Source organism: Perca fluviatilis, chromosome 14 (assembly GCF_010015445.1).
Source record: "Perca fluviatilis chromosome 14, GENO_Pfluv_1.0, whole genome shotgun sequence".
Taxonomy (NCBI): domain Eukaryota; kingdom Metazoa; phylum Chordata; class Actinopteri; order Perciformes; family Percidae; genus Perca; species Perca fluviatilis.
Window position 1 is genome coordinate 3,056,133 of NC_053125.1, and position 25,245 is coordinate 3,081,377.

Genomic DNA, 25,245 nt, shown 5'->3' on the forward strand with positions numbered 1-25,245 from the left:
CATGGCAACTAGGGGTGGGAATCACCAGATGCCCCATGATACGATATTATTGCGATTTTAAACCTATAGCGATATTCTGCGATATATTGCAATTCATTACCTTTTTTCCAACTTCAAATTATGTCCTCATGTGCAATTTATATAATAAAAGATTGATACTTGGCATCCCTTTATCGGGTATTGCCACGGAAAATATCGCGATACTATGCTGTATCAGTTTTCCCCCTCCCACCACTAATGGCAACCATATTGTTAATTTCGGCAACCAAAAGCTGATGCCTGGTTGTCACCCTGGCAACCTTTTTAAAAAGTTAGAGTTGAGCCCTGTGGTTATTCTCATTTCGGATTCTATTCAAATCGAATTTATTAATTATTTATATAACAAATGTAAGAAAAAAGGTGAAAACTTCTTAAAGGGACATATTTTAATTGCTTGCTTTGTCCGACTAACAGTCAAAATTCACCAAAATATTCCATTTACAGATATAAACCAGAGAAAAGAAGCAAATCCTCACATGTAGGAGGCTGCGTCCAGCGGATGTTTGGAAGGTTTTGCTAATTGTTTTAGCTCTAATGCTTTCTGCATTGCCAGTATTCCAGTCACATCCCCATATGCATCCTATGGGCTGTGCGAGGCTCCACCTCGCTGAGAATGTGGACCAGTCCTTTTGTTGGAACACAAATGATTTCCATCTGTGTTGATGTTGGAAACCGGTAAACCCCCCCCCACCCCTTCCTCCTCTCCTCTTTTCCCCCTAACGGACCCTCCCTCGCTTTGCAAGTCAACCAGCGTACAACAGTGTGTTCATGTGATGGATATACTGTATACACACTAGCCAGCTTGCCTTATCCGTAGCAGTCTGGGTCCCATTTGGAATTAATTTCCTCCCCTTCTCATTTTGAATCAGACAACCCCCCCACCCTTTCGAAGATAAATACGTGTCTCGGCTCAAGCTTTGTATTCAGATGTAGCCAATACTGTACACACAAAGTCTAAATGAACTCTTATGTATTGTAAGGTATCACTAGTGGTTTGGAGGGATCTCTCTTATTTGAACACATCTTCTCAAAGCATTTCTTACCCATTGCAAGTCATTGCAATGTTTGTGGCTGTAGACCAGCAGCTTTGTATTTGGAATAAATGTAGCCCTGCTGTATTTTGCTAAACCAAATGTTTTCTAGGAAAAAAGGAAAACACACTGTATCAAGCAAATGTGTCACTGTGCTGTGTCAAGCTACAGATTGCATGCACAGCAAGAGTTGGCTCCCAATCACACAATTTCAGTTGAGTCAGTCCTGCTTTGGTCCTTCCCTACTTCTTTGGGAGGTAGTTGCACGACATTTGGGGTTGATGAATCAGTTTTTTTTTTTAAGATTATTTTTGGGGCTTTTCCACCTTTATTTGATAGGACAGCTAGGTGAGAAAGGGGAGAGAGTGAGAGAGAGGGGGAAGACATGCAGGAAATCGTCACAGGTCGGATTCGAACCCTGGACCTCTGCGTCGAAGCATAAACCTCTAAATATATGTGCGCCTGCTCTACCCACTGAGCCAACCAGGCCCCTCGATGAATCTGTTTTCATGTTTTACTTAATTCCTCAGTGGGGTTCCCCTACTTTGTGGTTTAGTCAACCACAGCAAACTATACAGTGACATCAGTACTATTGTGTCATTGACTTGAGACAGGAAATGAGGTTGTTTAACAGACCATATTGAAATCCATTGTCACTGGGGAAACCAAATAAGTGGCAAATTGGACATGATTTAGTCTTAACTGCGGTGAGCAGCGGGACTTTGCTAAGTGACACATGCCCACAGCATGGTTAATCCTTAGGACCAGCAGCGTTTCAGCCTACTTATACTAACACTCTTTGGAAAAAGTCCCCGCTGAGAAACTGGTCCACGAATGGAAAACCTATTTCACAACTTTTTCCTCCACTCAAGTGCTTTTGAAGGCTTTTTACAATGCCAAGATTTTTTTCCTGACACATGATGTGATCACAGTGACTTAATAAAGCACTGGGGGAAAATTGTAAGTATTTCTGCAGTCTGGTAGAGAACTAGTGCAGTTTGCTGTTGAACCGAATTAAATCTATGCGGTGGTTGATCGGTGTTATTCTTACTGTATAATAAAATACTGATTCATGAGAAAGATCATTCAATCTACAAAGATAAAAGTTCATTCTTTAGGTCATGCTGCCTGATGTTAGTGTTTTAGGTCAGTGTGTTCTGAGATGTTTGCTTTCTGAGCAAGATGTGTTGCCAGAGTTTTGGTCCAACGAGCAGATTTTTAGACGTGTGAAGTGTTTTGGTGGTTGGAGTGAGTTTTGGAGGTGAGAATAACTGTTTGGCCAAGATGCATGTTGGTAATGCAGACTGTATGAAGAGTTTTGGAAAAAGTGGCTGCTTGTTAGCAGTTTTGGAAAAAGTGGATGCTTGTTAGCAATCGGGGAAAAAAACTGTACTGTGCAAATGTGAGGGATTATTTGATTCTTTACGGAATCACAAAATGTAGTCTGGAACAACGATAGAGTTCTGTAGTGTTTGCCACTCCCACAAAATATGATCAGACACATTTCCATTAAGTGTGTGTGTGTGTGTGTGTGTGTGTGTGTGTGTGTGTGTGTGTGTGTGTGTGTGTGTGTGTGTGTGTGTGTGTGTGTGTGTGTGTGTGTGTGTGTGTGTGTGTGTGTGTGTGTGTGTGTGTGTTTTCCAGAGCTGTGGACCCCCAGCTCCTGCTGACCCATATTTACACCTCATTGTGAGGTGACAGAAATGCAGGAAACACCCGACTCAATCTCACTTCCCAGTTATTTTTTCAGTATAGCCTGTACATCCGCTGGCACTCTGGTGAATGCACCTGTCCCGAAAAATGCACACAAAAACACACTTAACATGCCAGCCTGAGGCAGGAAGGAGGGAAAGTGATGGAGGGGAAGTGAAGAATGGAGTTGAAAATGAGAGCTGTGAGAAAGGTTTGGTTTTGTTGGCGGTAACACTAGCATGGGTGGTTCATGTACAAACAGAGGTGGAACTCTTAGATGTGTATCGCAGACGTTGGCAGGCCTTAAGCTTGGACTGGAGTCCTGCAGAGAGGGGATATTTTTTAATATAGATTTTGTGTGTGTGTGTGTGTGTTAGCCTTAGCCTACGCCTACCTACGTCTAGTTTGTCTTTTGTTTTCTTGTTTGTTCCGATTCTAGTGCTGTCTCTGTTTTTGAATATATAGGCTAGTATGTCAGTTTGTGTGGTGTTAAATGTGGGTCTTATGTAAAAAGTGCATGTTGGCTAATCAGATGACTTCCAGGTTGAGTTCCTCTCCCACAAAATGTAGCTTTCAATAGTGCTGCTGGACAGCTGCCACTATTGAAACCACATGCTGTGGTTTGTTATCACACATATTCCAACTGATAACTAGGATTGGGCATCGAGAACCGATTCCTACTTGGAATCGTTTCAAAAATTACGATTCCAGTAGAATCGTTTCTTTATTGGAATCGTTTGGAATCATTTAGAGGATTTGGTTTCAAATCCGATCCTCGCTTCCCAATTTAATATGCGCAAGTTTTGGTTTCTGAAGCTGCTAGGCGCTTGTTGTGTTGCAGCCACGGAGCACAGTAAGCAGTGCTCTAGTGTGGCTTTATTTTACATTGAAAAAGCCCCGTAAAACTGCAAACCACCATTGAATCAAAATAAAACTTTCCTCTTATTTGTGAAAATAGGCATGTGACCCGTTTCAACTCCACCCTTCAAAGAATTAGAATCAAGAATCGATAAGAACCGGAATCGAAAGGAAGAATTGCAATCAGAATTGTTATAATTCAAACGATGGTCAACCCTACTGATAACCCAGATTGATAAATAGTGAGTGTCCTGACACGTCTAAATGTCGGTGTATGATTAGCCGACATCATGCAATTGCTTTTGTTTGTTGTGAAGACTAAATTGGACATTCATTTAAAATGAATGAAATGAACTTGTGTCCAGAATATACCATGGAAACGTACATATACTGTATGTATGGTATACGTACTGTTTGTACTTTCATCTTCTTCTGCAGTCTGGCATTCATTTATAACTCATTGTTTTAGCTTGACCTCATGCTTAAGCTTTGAAGAATGTATGGGGGAAGGGGTGTGTGCATATCTGTCCACATTTTGTCCCATCTGCCCTTTGTATGCTTTTCTGTTTTACTGCAGAGTTCGTAAGAGTTGACAAGGATCATACGTAAGGAATGAAGTAAAGTAAGCCAGTCATTTGTGCAATATAGCACAAAAAAAATCGTTGTGATCCGCTGATCAGCCGTATGAGCTCCATATGAGTATGAATATTAATTTAAAAACGATTTCATAGATTTAAAAATGGTCCGCCAGAGACAATGATCAGAAGTCCGTCCATGGCAACGGTCAGTTATACAGAAATAGCAGACCATAGAATGCCGTGATTGATCAGATTTGAGTATTCAACAAGGCATGTAATAATCTTGGATACTGTGCTTGAATAGATATGGGTGGCAGTAGCTGTGAAATAAGAGGAGCAGGTCAAGCAAAGTGAAGGAGAAACATTAACTTGTTAACTTCTAATAATGTAGCGGCTGGCTAGTTAGCTAGCGAGCTAGCTCAGGCCTCCGCGTTGAAAAGCTGCATCACCAGTGTAGCTACGTTGGTAATAGTGCCAACATCATTACCATGGCAACCCATGCACATAGGTTGGGGATGTCTGGACCATTGAAATCATTTCTGTCTGGACACAGATCTGATGTGATCACTTGCAAACAACAGTGTGGACAGTCTGATTAGATCTTAGTTTGTTTGCTTCTGTTAATCGATTTTATTGTTGAAATAAAAACAGACTTAGTTGAATATTTCCTTCTTCTTTAGTAGTCTGTTTTAAGGGGATAAAAATTGCAAATTGGGTGGGATCTAAAAAAATTCTGAGATTTAATTTTTTGGCCATATGGCCCAGCCCTACCATCTAGGTGACTTCGAAAATGGCACCTAACCTCCAGTTGTACAATCAGAGAGGTGACCTGAGGCCAACAGCAGAAGACTGTGGTTGCACTGTAGAGCTCCCAGAATGTGTAGAACTGTGAAGCAGGGTGGTGCTGGAAAAGAGCGTAGGCCTCAGCAAAATAAAGCTTTGAGCAAATCTTTTCCTTAGGGGAACTGAAGGTCCGGACAACATTCATTTCTTTATAGTGCAATAAAGGTGATCATAATCAGTGATGGTTATATTGACATTTTGAGAAAATCATATATACCGCTTACTGGCCACGGTTCAAATTATTCTGGGATATAGATATTAGACCTTCAATATTACAACTATTTTTAAAAATACATCACAAATCCCCCTGGTGACGATGTCACTCACTAATATAATACTGACCAGTTAGGTGTCAAACTGGTTTTATTCAGCATTGTTTGCCTTCAAATAAAATGTAGAATTTGCAGCAATAACATATGTGCTTCGACATTGGGTAATTTGCCTAGAATCATTGGAAATGTAGTTTTCCCCTACCAAAGCCTCTCCTAAGGGAGTGGCTTTCCTTTGTCCGCTCAGTTTATCCATTCCAGCATCCCATTGGCACCGTGTCAGAAACATTTATTCAGGTCCAGTCCTCCTACACAGGGCAAAAATTGATACTTGGCATAAATGTTTGGATGTGAGTTTCAGGCCAAGGGCAGGAGCAGCAGACATACCTCCCACTCAAAGTAGTCCAAACCAAGGTCAGGACTCCATTACCACTACATAATTACACATTATGACGTGGAATTCTGACATTTCTGATATGCATCCATGCACATGACCTGTACATGCTTCTGTTCATATGGTTGGAGCAGTGCTTCCTCTAGAAATCTATTCTTGTCAGGGAGCAACAACATTCAGACCATGACGGCACATGGAAACCTCCTTGAAACTCTAAATGTAATTACTTCAAGTGGGTTAGGAGTTTACTTGCATTTTTATTTACACGTTTTTCTTTTTCTTCACAACTTTGGCAAGAATAATTCTCAAGAAAACTCAAGAAGGCAGGTACAAGTAGCACATAAACTGTTCAATGTCTGCATGTAATCAAATGAATATGTAACAATGCACACTTAAACATTCTTCCATTCATCCAGTTATTTGTGTCAAGAAGATTTTTAAAGCAGGGCCAGTTGTACTACACTGCCAAGTTGGTAAAAGTGTGGAAAATTTCACATATCTTGACACAATCCTGGACTATCATTTGAAATTTTTTGAAAATACCAACTAGTTTTTGATAAAGCATTTCATAATCCCTCATCGTCTTTGGATAATTGATGACTTTCGAGTGAGTCTGGATATCTTAGATATTGTTTCCAAAACTTGATCCCCCTACAGATTAATGTAATCTGATGGACAATTCTGCTTCCAACCTGTAGGGGGACCGAAGTGGGAAAAGTTCTCTAGTGTTGCTTTAAAATCGTTGGCATGGCCATCAAAATAATTGGGAAACCTTGGACAAATCTGAGTGATTTGTCTTCTGTTAGGAATAGGGATGCTAAGTTTAGAGTTTTTTTCTGACTGATCACCGAGCCTCGTCAACCGGTCATTATTTGTTAACCAACAAGCAGGCAACGGAGTCCCAGTTCTGCTCTAAATGTACTTTGAAATTAATATTTTTCAGGCTTTTAATGCTCAAGTGGTATCTGAGACTCCGTTGGTAACTCAGTTCACATCCACAGTACATGCAGATAACTATTTTCTTGTTGAGAGAACCATCTGGAAGGGCTTTGAAACTCAACTTGCCATTCAAAAGACGCTTTTCTTCATCCATTTCTGCTCAAGGAGGTTTGTTTCTTTGTTTGTGGGGGGGTACTTGAGCTGCTTTTTAATGATTATTGATTTAGTTAAAATGTAAGTTTTTTTCAGGATCAGGTTTAACCTCTGAAGATGTACAGTGTGCAGCCTTGTCTCTTATTTCAAAGCAAAAAAAGTCAGCTAAAAATCTTTCTTCACATTATTTTACTGTATTTTATGTTTAGGTTTCAGACCAAACACACAAGTGACACATCGTGAAATGAAGTGCAGCACATTATCCAACAAACTAACTAGGAAGCTAAACAACAATGGAATGTAAGGAATCACAGTATAAATTTTCTAACATAATATCCTCATCCTCTTTTTTTTTTTTTTTTTTTTTTGTCATTAAAGTATTTATTTTTCAACAAATAATACAACCAACTTACAAATGACAATATCCTCATCCTCTTAACTTTTTCAGTTCCGGTAGGACCGAAGATAAAGAGGATTTTATCATATTTGGGGTCAAAGTTCAAATTAGTTGAACTTAAATGCTGGGGGGAGTGAGCTCTGTATTGGAACGTATGGTCTTCGGGTATTCCCAATTGACAAAGGTATTGACAGACCTTTGTCAATTGGGAATACCCAAAGACAAAGCTAGCAAGTGTACCATAAGTTCAGATGTTATTGGTTGAAATATTCCATTTAACTTTCAGTTACTGTCTATCTATTGTCTGTATGGCCAAGGTTCCTTGCAACGATAATTAAAGTTCCATCTAATCTCATTTAAAGCGGATGAAGGAGACTGGTTTTCTGAAGGTTGACGAGCCCCTACCAGATCTGTACTGGATAGGATACTGCCATATGAAGACCGTCAAAAGATGTTTTAGAGATCTGCAGAGCATATGAAGCTGATCAGAGAAATACTGACCTTTTGCATATGCGTTTGTGCAGTTTGTGTTTATGGTCAACACGGATGCATTGTGACTGCGGTGAATTCCTTTTAGTTTCAGTGTGTTGCAGCGTCATTGATCCGCAGATCCCCAAGTGATAGGGCCGAGCTGTTGTTTCAGGGAATGAAAGCAAAGGGAAAAGTCTGTGTGTTTATATGCGTCTGTATACAGGAGTGTGTGCATGCAAAGACACTCTCCTCACCCCAGTGCCTCTAAGCTCTGAGTCATTAAATAGCAGAGCAATGGGATCACATTCTCTGAAGTGTAATGTATTCTGCTGCACACAGGGAAAAATGCTTACCCAAACAATCGGCTTCTGCAAAATTATTAATGGTATTGTTGCTTAAAGTCTTGGAAAGGAAGTCATTGTGATGTGAGATATGAAGCTGCAGACCTCATTTCAACAACAGTCCTCCACCAACACAAACACGTCTACTTTTACATCCACTTCTCAAACCTGATATTGTGCCGTACTGTCTGACAGCTTTCATTCTTTTCTGCCATTCTTTCCCTCTGTCTTCCTCTCCTGGGGATTTTTTTTCTTTTTAGGGCTGGGGTAGGGAGGAGAATGCTGGCGGCGCTGGAGTTTAGCAGGGCAGCATATCCCTGCCAAGAAATGAGTTCACCCGAAGCGCTGTTTCCCCCAAAGGAGATGCAATAAGGTTTCTGCTAAGGGCCTGGCCCGCCACTCGACTTCTAGATGAAAACAGAGAAATGGGTGGGATGCATTAATGAAGGAAAGGGGATGTATTGATGGGACAAGAAAAAGAATAAACTTAACTTTTGCATAGGACACAGTCAAACAAGAATGCCTTAGATGACAATTTAGTTTGGCTAACTATGTTAAGTCTTGACAATTTAAAGCTGGAGTAGTCAGGTTAACACACGGGGACAGTCGCCACAGTAACCACTACACTATTACTTTGATTACCTTTGTACGTTTATTAGGTGTCTTTTTATCAGAAATGATTACCTGACTTTTCAAATCTTTTCACATCTTCTTCACTTCACTTTTCACCCCCTCATCCTGACAGTTACTATACAATACTAAACTATATTCTGAACGTTAGCTCTGTATCTCTTCACAACAAATGCTTTCTTCTTCACTGGGCTGTAAGGTCATTTCTCACAAATGTCCATGTAAAGACAAATATAAAACAGTTTGTATGTTTATGATTTACTAGGGGTGTGATGACACACTCAGCTCAGGAGACGAGACGAGATTGGGTTCACGAGGACGAGACGAGATTTTAACACTATTATACAGAAAACTTCAATGAGGAAATATGATTTGAAATGACTGGTCTTTTATTCAATCAAAAGTCACAAAATGAAAAACGAGCACTGTGAAAGGTTTGGCCTCCTCTCCTGTATAACTAACCTCTTCAGACCTAATAACTGCAGCATCCCTCTCTCCCAAACCCATCCCTACAATCTATTAAATAATTCATTTCTTACACTGCACTATAACTTTTCCATTGGTCTGGCTGAGTCGAGTTATAAGTTGTTATACCTTAGCAGTTTGATGTGTGTAGAGGTCTGTGTGGTTATACTGTAGCAGCCTGGTAATCCCTCCAGTTTTTTATATTTGCTGTTGATAAGTACCAAAGCTCCAATGACTGAAAATGGTATTCAGGACAGCCTCTACAGATGGCCTTGAAGGCTTCCCATACAGTAGACAGAGATGACACTGAATTTAAATTTAATTTAATTTATTGAAAAAAACAAATAATAATTCTGTTTCCTTTGTGGAAGAACTCTCATTTTAAGAATCAAAGTATTTAGGTGCTTGTTGGTGTTAACAATGAGAGTTGCAGACTTCATGGAGCAGTTTCTAGGTGGTTGTACTGGGCAACCGAGAATCGCTTACCTTAGTTCTTTTTTCCTAGCAGCGGCTCTAATAATGTCCTGTTTGTCTTTTTGAGAAAAAGTCAGTAAGTAGCAACATAATGATTCATGATATTTAGACTTTGTCTGGGAAACTGCTTCAGTAGTATGTCCCAAAATCTACCTTGGAGCATAGAGAAAGTGTAGACCTCCTCAGTTAAAAAAGATGCAGGGAAGGATGGAGGACTGACGCACTCACAGGCTCTTATTTCCAATCAGATTCCCATTCCATCATTCCCATCACATTTACCAACTGCCCACTCAAAGCTATCCTAGATGCATGCTACGTCTAGCATTTGTCCAAATAATAATGAAATAACAAATGGAAATGTATCTGAATTCTTACATTCAGAAAAATGGATGTAGCAATAAGAAAATCACAGTGTAGTGTAGTCTACAGTGTAGTCTCTAAATAAAAAAGGCTAATCACCTTTTGTTTTGGTGCTTTTTTTGCGAAGTGCTTGTTCAAACTAAATTCAATAGTTCCATAATTATGGCAGAATGACTGTAATGTTGGACTGACACATAATTTCTACGCTTAGAAGAAGTTAGCCATTGAGGCTGCACGTCAGCCAAACCCATTTATGAGTGTTCCATGTTGTTCCAGCAGTGGATGCTGACATCACTGCAGCGCTGACGCCTGATTGGGTCAGCTGTAACCAATGGCCCATAGCACATAGAGTTTCATAACAGCTATGGAGTTTCTCCCCTTATTAATGGCCTGGCAGTGGAAAATCAGCGATGCCACCAGTAAATAAAAGAAAAAGAAAAATCAAATGGGTTTTCCATTAGAGGAAAAAAAAGTCTGCAGCCATCGCAGCTTGGTCATGGTCCTTTCAGAGAGACTTAGAATGTGGCCTCATAAGGTCTTAACAGTTTTACATTCCATGCACTTTGAGCTTGTCTGGTACAGGATGGACTTATTAGAATGAGGCTCCAGAAGAAATATTGCTTTAATGGTCCATGCTACACACCACTGGGCTGCTGTAAGCTGTGATTTAAGAGCAATATATTATGTTAATTTACATCCATAAAAAAATCCTTATTTTCACTGGTCTGCTGGAACCTTGTCTTTCTTGGGACAAACCCAATCACAAAATCAATAACAAACACTGCGGGTCCTTTTGCATGAAAGACATTGTAACATGTCAAAGTAGGAAAAGCATGGGTGCAAATAATACAATTAATCTTCAGTTTCAGGGTCCTGGTATTGTTTATGCTGACTCACTGTTACAGCTAAATAAAGTGGGGATATATTGCTATAGTCTGTTTAATGTGGTCTGTTTGTATAATAAATAATAAATAATATAAAAAATGTGATTTCTTCAAATCTTTGTTCTTTGCTGGTGTAATGTTGTGTGGGAGTCCCTGTTCAAACACACACAAAGGAGTTAAAGTGTTAGTTAAAATGTAAATGAGAGCTGTTTTCATTTGATATGCTTTGAACCTGTCACTAGTGGAAACTTGTTCTTTCTGCAGCCTCCAAACAGCGGCCCTCCCCCTCTGCCCAGCTCCTCTCTACCAGAAGGCTACTATGAGGAAGCAGTTCCTTTAAGTCCTGGAAAGGCTCCTGAATACATCACTGCCAGTGAGTGGCAAGACTCATTTGCAATTCATATCACTGATATAATGCATTTACTCATAGCCATACATACAGACAGACAGTAGCTAATGAAAAGAAAAGTGTACCTTTTTTTTTTTTTTTTTTTATTTTAAGTTCAATTGTCATTTAATGATAGAAAACTCTGCCTTGTTTACTTCCCTCTCAGACTATGACTCGGACGCTATGAGCAGCTCCTATGAGTCATACGACGAGGAAGAGGAGGATGGGAAGGGCCAGAAGATGCGTCACCAGTGGCCGTCTGCAGAGGCGTCCATGGATCTGGTGAAGGATGCTCGAATCTGTGCGTTCCTTCTACGCAAAAAGCGCTTTGGCCAGTGGACCAAGCTCCTGTGTGTCATCAAAGATAACAAACTGCTGGTGAGGGACACTAATGTACATGTTCGCACAGCAAGGCACACTTTAAAGGGTTCCCGCAGAAGATCTATGTACATACTTGCATGCAGCATGTGTGAAAATGTTGAAATAAAAGTTCTTAGTCCAATAATGACTAGGGTGTGGAATGTCCTGGCTGTGTTTCTCTGACAACACGGACAGCGGCAATGTCCACGGTGTCTCAAAGCTTAGCTAGTCTACTCTGTGTCTTTGGCTGCAGTCTGTTGAATGCCCCACTGTTGGAATCCTTTCCGGTGAAATACAGACACGTTGATACAGTACAACAGTACAATACAGACAGCTGTCAGCATTTTAAACGTGTTTAAGCCAGCTACTAGCTAACGGTAGGCTAACGTTACCTGCTGCCAAGTGTAATATTAACTAGCCTCACATGCAGCAATGCTTCTGTTGCTTGTAACGTCTGTTTCAGAGCACCAGAGAGCAGCGCAGACATTTAAGATGCCCCAAAATGAGGCACCAAAATATGTGTTGTCATTTAGTCCAGTAGATAACAGTTGTTAGGCACCGGTTTTCGGTAGCCAACCCTACTGATGACTGAGAAAACTTTACAGCAACAACGTTTGGCTCATCCAGTTTAACCTGACCCTTTTTCTCTCCCTCCAGTGTTACAAGTCATCCAAAGACCACACCCCCCAGATGGAGCTGACCCTGTCAGGGTGCAGCATCACTCACATCCCAAAAGACGGCAAGAAGAAGAGGCACGAACTGAAGATCGTCCATCAGGGGGCAGACGCACTGGTGTTGGCTGTGCATAGCAAAGAACAGGCAGAGGAATGGCTCAAGGTAACACAATAAACCCCCAAACTACTCTTACAGCAGATTGCATTAATGCAGAATAAGAGCAGTCTGAACAGAAGATGTGGCTCCACCAAATGAAGTCATTTAAATTCTACTAACACCACTGTCCATTGGTTATGCTTAATTAAAACGTGTTTGGATCACTTGTCAAAACAATCTGCCCTCATGGTCTACTTGCTTCTTCTGGATCTTTCAGCCAGATCATCTGGTCTTCATCAGCAGATAAATGTTTCACAGTCTTCATGGATGCAATGTAATGTACAGATTTGTGACAACTGAACAATCTTCACTTGCTGATGAAGACCATGTGATACTGTATGGTCAGTAGGGCTTTGACTCCGAACTTCGTTATTCGAATATCATTCGAATATTAAAAAAAATAATGATATTCGAACGAATATTAGCCAGCCCTTAATATTTGAACCTGTTATGGGCATTATTTTTTGTAAATGCGTTTGCTTGTAAACGTTGTTTTCAGTTCAGATTCCGAGGTTTTTTTTTACGCATTTCAAAATGTAACTACACGTCGCGGCGACGCACTAGCGTTGCATTCAAATTCCTATGCGCTTGCTTGTTGTATGTCAGTTTTTACGAAGTTGTTGATTCATCCATTGTTCATTCATCCTACAGGGGGGAGGGGATCAGGCTATGAGCGCAGAGACGGCTCTGCGTGAGTGGTATTTACGACAGTAAGGTTAAATACAAGTTCTCCACAGCAACTCTAGGGGTGGCTGTTTGACAAAAACGGAAACTGCATAGTATGCCTTTTAAGGCTATGTTTAGACGCAAACAATCTGAAGAGAAAACGCAAAAGTGGCGTTGCGTTCTCACTTTTTATTCCGCGTTTAGATGACAGTTTTGGGGGGGCAATCTGCGTGCATATGGTGACGCAAAAGTGTGTGAAATTCGATGTAGTATGCACGCCAGGCGGCTAGGTGGCACTGCCACACAACACCACCAAGTCAGCGCGAAGAAGTAGAACCTTCCTTCTACTTCTCTCCTTAGCATAGGTGTATTAATCTATGTCTCCTCAGTAGCGCGAAACCAAAACATGTCGAAGCGAACAACAAAAGCTTGCCTTGAAAGACGAGGAGGTGGAGTTGCATGTTTGTCTGATGATGACCGGCACAGTTGACCGTGATAAGCCAGAGCACAGCACCCACGGGAGCACTACCAATACCCTGAGCCTCGCGGCCCTTCAGCCGCTGCTTGAGAGCGAGAGGCAGCGGGCAGAGGAGGCTGAAGCAGACCCTCCGCTGGCCGCTGCCACTCGCTCTCTCTCTCTCTCTCTCTCTCTCTCTCTCTCTCTCTCTTCATCCGCAACGTTCTCGCCTACTCTGGCTCAAATGAATAACCTATACATATCATCATCGAACTATATCAACCTTATCCACGTTGTCGAAATCATTTAAATATTGAGCCATTACATTGAAATTCTAACAGGAGCCTATAATTTCTGTAGCCTACTCCGTAACAACAGACGCCTTTTTCTCGTCTCTCTCCACACCGCTGTCTTCAGACTTTTGCGTTTTTACCCTTTAGACGGTAACGCGACGGTGGAGCGTTTTTAAGATTTCCACTCTGGAGGGTGGTTTCACTCTTTTGCATTTTTAAGCCCCAAAAACGCCGTCGCCGTATAAACGAAAGGCACATGCGATAAAATATTTTTTTGTTTTCACCCGCGAGCGTCATCGTGTAAACAGCGCCTAAGTTAACCATTAAGACCCATTTGACCATAGAGAGTGGTATTAAAGGGTATTGTAACCTTATATGCGAAATGTACATCCTCAATTTCGTCCACTAAAAGTTCTGTTTTTGCCACTGACAGACTCAGATTATTATTCTAATTGTCTGACAACATTATGGAAAGAGATAGAGCTTTTTAAAACCTCTTTAAGACCTTTCTGTTTAACCAGAAACAGCTCTGAGGTCGCTAGCGCTAAACCCACCAGACTCCATTTAAAAAAACAATGCTTTTAGCCTGTATAGAGCCAACATATTTTCACATGTAAATCGATAAATTAGCCTATGTGTTTATTTCGACCAAAGGTGGAAGTTGTAGGCAACTGTCAGTGACAAACCATAGAGTCATTTCTTATATTCTTGTTGATGTACTCAAAATTAATATTAGAGCTAGCCTGAGCTTACATGGCTATTGCTAGCCTTTCTACCGTATGGCTTATGCCCACAGACTGCTTATGCCACAAACCGTTTAACATTACTCATTCAAAGTAGCCTCATGGTGTAATAAATAACCTTATGCCATGCGTATGCCTGGCTAATGTTCTACTAACAACAACAGTAATAGGTTTTATTGTAGTGTATAATATAGTATAGTATATAGACTTTGCTCTAAAGTTGTTGGCTTTGTATCTCTGCTATGCATTAGTCAGACTAGCTAAGGCAGCTCTAATATTAATTTAGCATTCATCAGTAATGATGATATATGAAATGACTTTACTGTCATTTTAAAAGCATTGCTCATGTCCCAGCAACAGAACGGACGAGAGAAACACATACTTTTATTGATTAGTTATACCGGCTACGACAGCTAGGCTAGCAATAGCCATGTTAGCTCAGGCTAGCTCTAATATTAACTTTGAGTACATCGGCAAGGATATAAGATATATGACTTTACGGTTTCTCACTGACAGTAGCTACCACTTCCACCTGCCATTAAACGGCGTGCCGGTGGAACACTCCGACCCGCAGCACTGGCTGCTGTAGTGAGCCACATAAGCCGCCAGGGGATCGGCTTATTTTTAGCCACAGTGGCAGACCATCAGTCACTTTTCCATCTCAGCGCTACTGGAATTATTAGTTCTAAATGGTTGAATCTCATTCAGTGCTATTTTCAAATACTAGAAGTAGTGCTGTCAGTTAAACGCGGTTAAACGGCATTAACTAAACCCATTTTAATGCGTTTTTAGCCCAAGATTAACGCTGAGCTGTGGTTTTTTCATATGCTGTGTGCTAGTAACAGTAAACATTAGAAAAAACAACACCGACAACAAAAGAAAACAGGCACACCGCACACACGTTGTGGACTGAGCTATCATCGCAGCACGTCCAGTCTGAAATACCACTTGATGACCAAGCACACAGCTGATGCGAATTCTCCGCCCCCTCTTCAAAGCCAGGCGACAAAAGCGCAAAGCAATTCTATCCACTTTTCCATGTTGATAAGAGCATTAAAATGAGAACAAATAATGGGACAAAAAGAAATCAAGGGACATTTAGAATAGATAAAAATATGCGATTAATTGCAAGTTTACTATGACATTAATGCGATTGATCGCAATTAAATATTTTAATCGTTTGACAGTACTAACTAGAAGAATAGACTACTTTGACTACATTACGGTTACTAATTTAACCATTGGTACTTGTGTGTTTAAGATTTAAAAATAACATCTAATCACAAAATTTTTTTTTATTATGTTTTAAATGAAGCAGCTTTTCTTAAAGCATGATGTAACCAAAATATCTGCTTGTTGAACAGTGAAGAGGCCTAAAACCCTGTTAGCTGTTCTAAAATGACTTTAACTCATAAAACAGAGAGCTGTCAAACACAATAAAGGGTCCCGTCCACCAGTGTCGGAGGTGCTCACCATAGATCACAGCGGAGTTCGGACTGGGCTGACGTTAGGGCTGGCCGATATATGGATATTATATCCACGTCGATATATGAGGCTAGATTTCGTCTTAGATTTTGGATATCGGAATATCATGATATGACACAAGTGTTTTCCTGGTTTTACAGGCTGCATTACAGTAAAGTGATGTCATTTTCTGAATTTACCAGACTTTTAAAGCTGTTCTGTTATTTGTCTTTACCCATTGTATCCACATTATTGGTGATTTATCTTTTATTTTAATACTTTGTGAAAGCACCAATTGACAACCCTACAATACCACCGTAATTGATGACGTCAATGTATTTGATCAAAAAATGTCGTGATATTTGATTTTTTTTTTTTATATCGTCCCAGCTCTAGGTGATGTTCTTGGATCAGCCTGCAAGTTTAATTTTGGATGTTGTTGTCAGGGAGGTGAAATTAGATGCAGTGTAACTTCCATTGTGTTGCTAGTACTGAAAAATAAAGGGTTTAGCTGTCAGTATGAGAGGAGCTTGGCTTTTGTTCTCCAGGACGGCCTGTTTCCTGACATTGTATGACTAGGTGCTTTGTTATGGACAGGTGGTTCTGCTGGTTTCACTCAGATGTGAAGATTTTTGTAATCCTCCTGTGATCCCTCTCTCTCTGACCATCACACATTCTTTCAATGCCTCTCCACCCCCCGTCTTCTCTTTCTCTCTCTGATCTTTCCCTCTGGCTACTCGACAAGTCTGCAAAACAAACCCTCCCTCCCGACATCAAATAGTCCACCCCTGCATCCGTTTGTTGTTGGTGCGGAGCCAGCACCTCTGGGCTCTTTCAATTTCAATCACCGGAGGAAAGACTAGCCTCATCTGGTCTTTGAATTCAAAGGAAAGCCCACAGCCCCTTCTTCCTCCTCACCTCTTCCTCACTCTTCTGAGAATCTTCTGGAATTCCTTGTTTGTCCGTGACTACATAATGTGCGCTATTTAAAGCTCCCTCCTCATCCATTTGTGTTATGCTATTTGTGTAACCATTTCTGCCTGCTAGCCTCTGCCAACTCAGTTCCCCTGTGCTACAGTTTTACCAACAGGCTCTTGGACTCGCACTTTGAGGCACCCTTTTTTTTGTCATTACTCACCGAGGGTCTTGTTAAAGAATAAAGTGTGGAGCAAGTTTGGCCCTTAGACCACTGATGGAAACACCAATCTTATTATTAGCATTGTCTGCTTTCATCAGCCTTTTTTGTCATTTCAACTATTTCCTGTTTACGGCTGTCAAAAAACAAAGATTAAAACAGTTCGTGTTTTTCTTCTTGATTTAATTATGTGTTTGGCAGTGTGATTAGCAGTTGTTTATTGATGAGCTGAGGTAGGTAACCTGGTCGGGGCCAAGGTATCTGCAGGCAGTCGCAACCAGAGCCGTGAAAATATACACATCTCTGTAGCAGCCACACTTTGGTAACGACTGCACTAATTGTTGCTTGGAGCAACTGTTTCTCTTTGCGTATTTAGTCAGGTGCTTGGATATTGGAAACATATTGAACTGATAACACAAGGGCAGTCTGTTTCCACGGTGTGTAAGATGGTGTAGTAGCGTGTCTGCGTTTGGAGATTGTGTTGCTGGGACCATCAGGCATTCAGCAGTCATTCATTTATTTATTATTCCCTCACTTTCTCTTTTGTCCCATGAACTCTTTTTCTCCAGCTATTCTTATTTTCTGTCCACCTTCTTCTCAGAGGCATACAACTTCAATAACAGTCCTTGCATTTCTTATTACCGATTTTAGATAATGGAAATACAGATTTCTTGATGAGAGACGGAAATAGGAAGAGCTGGTAAAGACTGAGCAAAAAAGGAAGGGGAGAGGAAGCAAAGTAAGGAAAAAGAAGGAGAAAGAGTAATGAAAGGGAAAGCTAAGATATGTCCCAAAGCCTGCTAGTTACACTAATGATTCTCCCAGATGTTGTCTGCTAATGATGTGTTTATGGAATACCCATGTCTATATTGTGTCCTTACTTCATTCTCCTCAACCTTTCCATTGCCTTTTTTATTGTATGTATTGTATATCTATTCTGCCTTCTGCTACAGTGTGACCTGGTTTTCTTTGTCTCTGGCTGATGTAATATCTTCCCTCTTAACTTCTATTTTCTTGTTCTTTTTCTGCACAAATTTTGGGAAAAGTGAGTTTGTGTATTCACAGCTTATCTGCTCAAGTGTGCTTTTAAACGGCTTCTCTACAACCCCGAGTGCATCATTGTTGTTTACTGCACACTGACAGTGCATGGACATCCTACCACAGCATTTATTCTCAAGCTCATTTTCAATGGTGTCCCTCGATGGGCCTTTAGATAAACACAAACTCAACAATAAAACGTACAGCACAAAACTCAAACAATGATACATTGGAATTACCCCCCCAAAAAAAATCATTGGGAGGGGGGCTTACAGATCCTGATTGACGCACCCCATGTTACTGAGCCAGAAATAAGTCAGGGCAGGAGGGAAACATGGCAAGAACAATGACGGAATGATTAACATTTTTGAATCACAAATGCCAATGGCGTCGGCTCTGGTGGTTCTAGTGTTAAAGGTCACTTTGAATGATTTTAACTGTAGAAAAACTAAGATTTTAAATTTTAGACGGTCAACATTTATTTTGGGACGGCTCTGGCAGGATGGTTAAAAAATCACTGAAAACTCTCGGATCAATTGTGTATGCTAAGTGCAGCCAAGGGCAAATGGTCCGAGCCCAGAGAGCATGCAGAACCATTTTTATGGAAATTATCCGAATTACGTCCAACAAAAAGCCCTATATGCAGTCACATGAGTAAAGCTCTTAATAATGGTTGGTTATAAAGACTGAATCAGTTTTTTTGATGTTTTGACAAATATATCTCAACTGGGTAGAGGCATCAAATACTTTTTTGAACCATGTTGTTCTGTTACTGGAATACAATATGTTTTCACATCTTCACTACACTTTGGTTAAAAAAGTTCTGTGCATGTAGGCTTCGTGAATATATATAAAAACCACTTCAATATCTAAAGCATGCAAGAGTAGCTGTCAATCACCAGCATATTCTTTTATTGAATATAGTGTTTCAGCACCCAAGACTACCACACACAGCCCCACTACCTCCTCAAGTTTGATTTGTAGTACATCATCAGACCTACATAGCACCCATCTGCCAACGTAGCTCTCCAGTGGAAGATAGACATGATGTTGCAGTCTGTCCCACTCTCCAGCCTCTGAGCTGCTCTCTGAGCCAAACCCATGGAGCCACAGTCTGTCATTTCCACCGCAAAACCCAATTATGCTCCCTCTGAGCCAAAACCAATGAGCTGAGGAGTTCTGCACGGCAAGAGATGCTTCAAAATGCTCGTGGAGATGACGTGTGTGTGTGTGTGTGTGTGTGTGTGTGTGTGTGTGTGTGTGTGTGTGTGTGTGTGTGTGTGTGTGTGTGTGTGTGTGTGTGTGTGTGTGTGTGTGTGTGTGTGTGTGTGTGTGTGTGTGTGTGTGTGTGTGTGTGTGTCGCTGCCCACCACTCATCTCCACACAGCCCTGTCACTGCCACACGCCTCTGATTGGCCGATCTGATGCTGCGTTGCCAGATCCAGCGAGGTCACGGTAATGCACACTGGCGCCCCGTCCAGAGACCTGCAGATCTCATTCCACCCTACTAGACCTTATTGCAATAAGGATTCCATGCACACTGTAAAACTCTGTGGTGTCTAATGTGTGTAGCAGACACCCCCGCCCCTCCATCGGCCCCTGCCTCACATGCATGCTTGCTCTTTGCCTCCTGTAGGTTCTCCACTGCATGCTCTGTATTGCCTTATGATCCCTTGGCTTCCATTCAGTAGCATGATGGGATATGAGAGAGGAGGGAGTGGAGTTGAGCACATGTGTACATGTGGCCTGCATTACCCCAGGCATGCCTCCCAGGCTGAAGCAATCAGCTGCTTAATTATGCGGCAATGGTGTGAGGAAATATTTTAGGATTTTTAAATAAGGGATCCACCCATGTCTTCTGATCACGGTTAGACAGGGTGATCAGGATGAGTGGGGACTTTCCGTTAGCCTCATAAGCTAATGCTGTATTGCCTTGTGTTTTCCAGGTGATGAGAGAGGTTTGTGTTAATGGGGGTGTAGACCTGGATGGAGCTGGATCTGGATCACCAGTGCACAAACCTGAACTGGAAAAGGTAAACACACACATACACTGATCAGTGCTGTAATCTTAGAATAGAATAGAATACACTTTATTGTCCCCAAGGGGAAATTTGTCTTGGGCATAGTGCAGAACAGAAAAAACATTTTAAAATCAACATAAAATCAACATAAACATAAGATCACAGCAGATAACATAAGATCAACGAAGCATCTTAGGACATAAAGGAAGGACACATGACTGTACAGACAATACGGCATCTTAAAAAGTGACTGTAATAATTAAAGTGCAAAAAGTGCTGGTGTATCTATTGCACTTTTGCTCTGTTGTGCTAATATTTCCTATTGAGTTCAGCAGCTTGATAGTCATTGGGATAAACGATAACTTAAGTCTGTTTGTTTTACATCTCGGCACACGGACTCTTCTGACTGATGGCAGAAGTTCATATTCAGGAAAGAGAGGGACAGAGGGTCTGCAGTGATTTTTTTCACTTCTTTTTATATCTTAAGTTGTACATTCCCATAAATGATTATTTCTGTAGTAGGATATGGTTCCTATGGCTGGTTCCATCTTGGATGTGGCTCCAGGTTGGCTAGATTTGCTATACTCGAATCCTTTTCCTTTCCTGCTCTGTTTTTGTAGCAAAAAGCAATGTAAACAAAACATTCTGGTACAGGTTCTTACCTTCAGCTGGAGCTGACAAATATTGCGAGCAGCACATTACTGTATATCAGCTGTGGCTAGTAATCGTTAACATGTGTTGTGGTGATTTTGTAATCACACTCTGACAACGAGGAATGAGATGAAAATCTTCAACAGTATTGTCACCCTTTAATGTTTAGAACAAGGCACACAAGACGAATTGTAGTTTGTAAAGTGCACCTTCTCTCCTAATACCTTTGCCTGGTCCTCTCCTCTGGTCCAGGTTGGTTTTTTTTCAGTTAGTTCTCAAGACAAAGGGCTAGACCTGCACCAATGCATTGACAGGACATTGGTATCGGTAAATTTGCCTCGTTGATTGCCATCAGCATATTGGCAAATAAGATGGCGCTCACCGACTGCAGTGGCAGATGTTTGTGTGTTGTTTTGCGGTCCGACTCGGACAACAGTCTGCTAGCATATGCTGCTACTGCAGCTGCTGATTCGAAGAAGCCACTGACTGGACACGACGCTGACGTATAATGTAAGAGGTCAAAGGGGGCCGTTTATTTACAGTAAAAGAAAATGTGGGCCATGTGGGAGTATTACACCGTGTCGGGGAGACCACAGCATTGAGAAAGGGGGGGAAAAAATCCCCCATGGACAGCGTCAAATCTGAATGGATTACTAACGAGGTGATGGAGTTCATCGCGTTAGATGACCAACTGTTCAAGCCTACACACAGCCCAGTCATCATTTTGCTGACGTCTGTCTCCCCAAAATCTACAACCTCCACACACACATGCATGAGCTGCTAGCTCGTGTGACTATGCTTAGCTTCACTGCAGTGTTACTCTCTCTAAGGATAATATATTAATATTGCTTTTGTAATGGTCTTAACATTTAATTTTTATTTGTTTAACAAAATATTTTGTAGTACTGAAAGATGTGTGATGACTTTAACACACTTCAGTTAGCCTATTTCTTAAAATGATTTCTTCGTTTCTCAGTAACAAAAGGGGAAAAAATAACAACAAAACGGTATCGGCCAAATTGTTATTTTTAACATCAGCATTGGCCCAGAATTGGTGCATCCCCACAAAGGGCTGGGGTGGGAAAAGCTGTTTGCCAAATAAGACTAAAATATATTCTGTTTGGCTGATGGGAAAACACTGTCTTATTGGTTTTTCATTGGGAAAAGCTGGTAACATACCGCTGCAGACATACTGTACCGGCTGCATATGTGTGTGCATGTATGTTTAGTGGTGGAAAATGAGTTCTATCAGAGGCTCCTTAATGACAAACTGCTCCCAACTTGGCACAGCAAACGCAGCCCCGCCTAATTATTCATCTCTAACATGTTGCAGATGCTCTTACGGGTTTTTACAATGTAATTGGACAGCTGTGTGCATTATTCCGTTAGTCTTTTTTCTGGAAAGTACAGTTTTGTTCACTTTGTACCTTCTTGTGCATCCATTCTTCTTCTGTATGGTCTCCCTAACTGCCAGAAGGCATCGTGTGACAGACCGAGCTCCGACGGTGAAGCCCCTCATGAGAACGGACACAGCGACTGCAAGGACCAAGGTAAGACTACACAGCAGCAATAAACTCATAATCTTTAATATTTACTTGGAAATAAACATATGTTGCTAACAGAAGTAAGTCAGTTGCTTCCAGTTCATGAGAGTTTTTCATCACTTTTTGTGATGAATACCAAATGTCTGGAAGGACTTTTGTGGGAAAACTTTCTGGTGCGTAGAAAATGAAGATTTGTGGTTAATTAAACTCACAAGAAGAACTGGGTAATTAAAGGACAATTCCAGTGCAAAATGAACCTATGCGTTAATAACATATGTGTACCGAGTCAAACGTTCTCTGGGATCTGTTTTCATGCTAATCGAATGGATCTCTAGCTTTAAACAAGCTCCGCAAACGGGTGGTTAGCTGCAACGCTAGCTTTCGGGGCAGATGGTAAATCGCTATTTTATACCACTAACAAGGCTCAAAATAGCACCACACTTCAACGGTAGCATAATGTGTCCCTACATGTAAACTGAAGCATTGAGAACTTTGTAGTGTACAGACAGTTTATTAAACAGTCACAGCCAGTCGAACGACGAACGCCGTGCAACCAGTAACCAGTAACATAGCTCAAACACAGCGTTCGTGATTCGACTGCTCATGACTATTTTCCAAGATGGCGCCCGCATGTAAACATGTCTTTATAAACTATCTTTATGTCTGTACACTTACAAAGTTGTCAATGCTTCGGTTTACATGTAGGGACCCTCATTATGTTACCGTTGAAGTGTGGTGCTATTTTGAGCCTTGTTAAGGCACTAACACACTAACCCGATAATCGGCCGTTGGACAGTCTGGCGAGGTCGGTGACTGTGTGTGGTCCGTGTGTCCCATGCCGTCGTCCGTCTGAGGGGCTGTCGGCCTTCATTTTGGCCGAACCTGACGTGTTCAGGCCGACAGCCCCTCAGACGAAGACAGGGCAGTCGTCCCGACCCGGAAATGGCGAGCGGAATGAGCGTGACTAGAGTCTCTCAAAATCTGACGAAAATCTTTTAAACTGACCTTTGTTGATGTGAAATTAAGACAGATTCAGCAACTGCATGGCCTATTTCTCGCTTAAAATGTTTTCAGAAACCCGTTTCAGTGAACTATTTTAGTACAATATGAGATCGTATTCTGACAGTCTGGCTTTGAATTTCCGGAGAAAACAAACCCACGTGACGCGTTCGTCCAATCAGCTGCCGGTTTTCATTTTTTGGGCAACATTAGCGGCGCCTGCTGTTATGGAGACGTATTACGTCTCGTCTCTTCGGTGTGTTCTGAGGCACTTTTTGGACCAACTCGGGGAGACTGATCAGTCCGACTGGCTTTTCTGCCAACGGTTGGCCGTCTGGTTGGTGTGTAACCGCCTTTAGTGGTATAAAATAGCGATTTACCATCTGCACCGAAAGCTAGCCTTAGCAGCTAACCACCCGTTTGCAGAGCTTGTTTAAAGCTAGAGACTCATTCGATTAGCATGAAAACAGATCCCAGAGAACGTTCGACTCGGTACACATATGTTATTAACCCTTAGGTTCATTTTGCGCCGGAATTGTCCTTTTTAAAATGAGCAACAACAGCGATCATGGATAAGGGAACATGTAGAGGCAACAGGAAAGATGTCGGTGGAAAACCCTGCAACATTTTTTTTATGTAATTCAAGGGAATTACACAAAAAAATGTTGCAGGGTTTTCCACTGCGTTGGAAAGCAGAAGCAGTCCGCCTCGCTTCTACTACCATCAGAAAAGTTCCACCTTTTATGAAAGAAAATGACCTTCCCGTAAAATGAGCTAAGGCGCTAAATGAGACAGTAACAGCCATGTATTTATGTTTAGACCACCAAAGAGAGGCTTACCACTCGTGTGGTCCAAAATAAATCATAGATACTTCAAATATGAACTTCTAAGGAATAGATTGGTAACATATTCTGAAAATGTAATGTTGTAGCATCTGTTGTGTCGTCAAGAAATCTTTGGCGCCCCCCAAAGAGGTTTTAGCCAGCGCCAAAGGAATATCACCAGCGGCAAAACCTCTTTACTTCCAGCAGTCAACTCCCCTCTGATTTCACACACCCGGCTGCCGCTGAAAGCTGCATCGTTTTGACTGGACCTGAATGCTCCGCTGTGAAACTAGTGCTACTGGGATCTCAGTTTTACCGTGCAGAATCAGGCTGCACGGGGCTCTCCCGGAGACCCTGCTGCCCCGGGAGCTCCGACGGCAGGTCGAAGGGGGCAGCAAAGCAGATCTGGGTCTGTCTGCGGCAGGCTGCGCTATCGTCTGATATAGTGGCATCAGTAATAATTGGAGTTTCAGAAAATCACAATTCAAGGTCCACTTACTTGCTTTTTTTTCAAAGCTTTTAACTCTTATTGACAAGTAGGGAACACTTCTAAGGAAGCGACTGCGTTAGTGGGCCTTGTTGATAAGGCCCCCTGTAGTCAGGAAGAAACTCTCCTTGAGACGTGATGTTTTGGTTCTGATAAACCGCAGCATCCTGCCAGAGGGGAGTTTTCAGTGTCCGAAATTAACTTTTTTACTCGCCAAGTTGGCAGGTAGATTAAAAAGTCCACCGGCCAAGCATATATAAAATATTTAATTGTGTACATACATCACATAAAACTTTCTGCTTGGGGTTGCAAGTCCTGCTGATAGGGAAGTTAATGATTAACCATTTAACCGTTAACGAACAATAAGAATTTTGTTCGTACAATGTTGTACTATCAGTTAAGGAATATTATTAAAACAGAAATTAAAAAGTTATTCAAAACGTTTTGCATGATAAAAGAAAAATAGGGTAAACAATCTATTTCTTAACTGCTAGTTAACGTGCTAGTGCTAACTTTGCACGAGAAA

At 41.4% G+C, this 25,245-nt stretch overlaps 1 protein-coding gene across 3 annotated transcripts in view; it reads left to right on the forward strand.

The window, feature by feature from the left end:
* The window catches only part of afap1 (actin filament associated protein 1), a 152,587-nt gene that overhangs the window by 99,785 nt on the left and 27,557 nt on the right, over window positions 1-25,245 (forward strand). For all 3 annotated transcript variants that reach the window (XM_039822795.1, XM_039822794.1, XM_039822796.1), the window contains exons 4-8: window positions 11,083-11,191; window positions 11,373-11,584; window positions 12,224-12,403; window positions 20,140-20,226; window positions 22,340-22,415. In XM_039822795.1, the coding sequence (XP_039678729.1) occupies window positions 11,083-11,191; window positions 11,373-11,584; window positions 12,224-12,403; window positions 20,140-20,226; window positions 22,340-22,415 (664 nt within the window). The remainder of the gene's footprint in view (window positions 1-11,082; window positions 11,192-11,372; window positions 11,585-12,223; window positions 12,404-20,139; window positions 20,227-22,339; window positions 22,416-25,245) is intronic.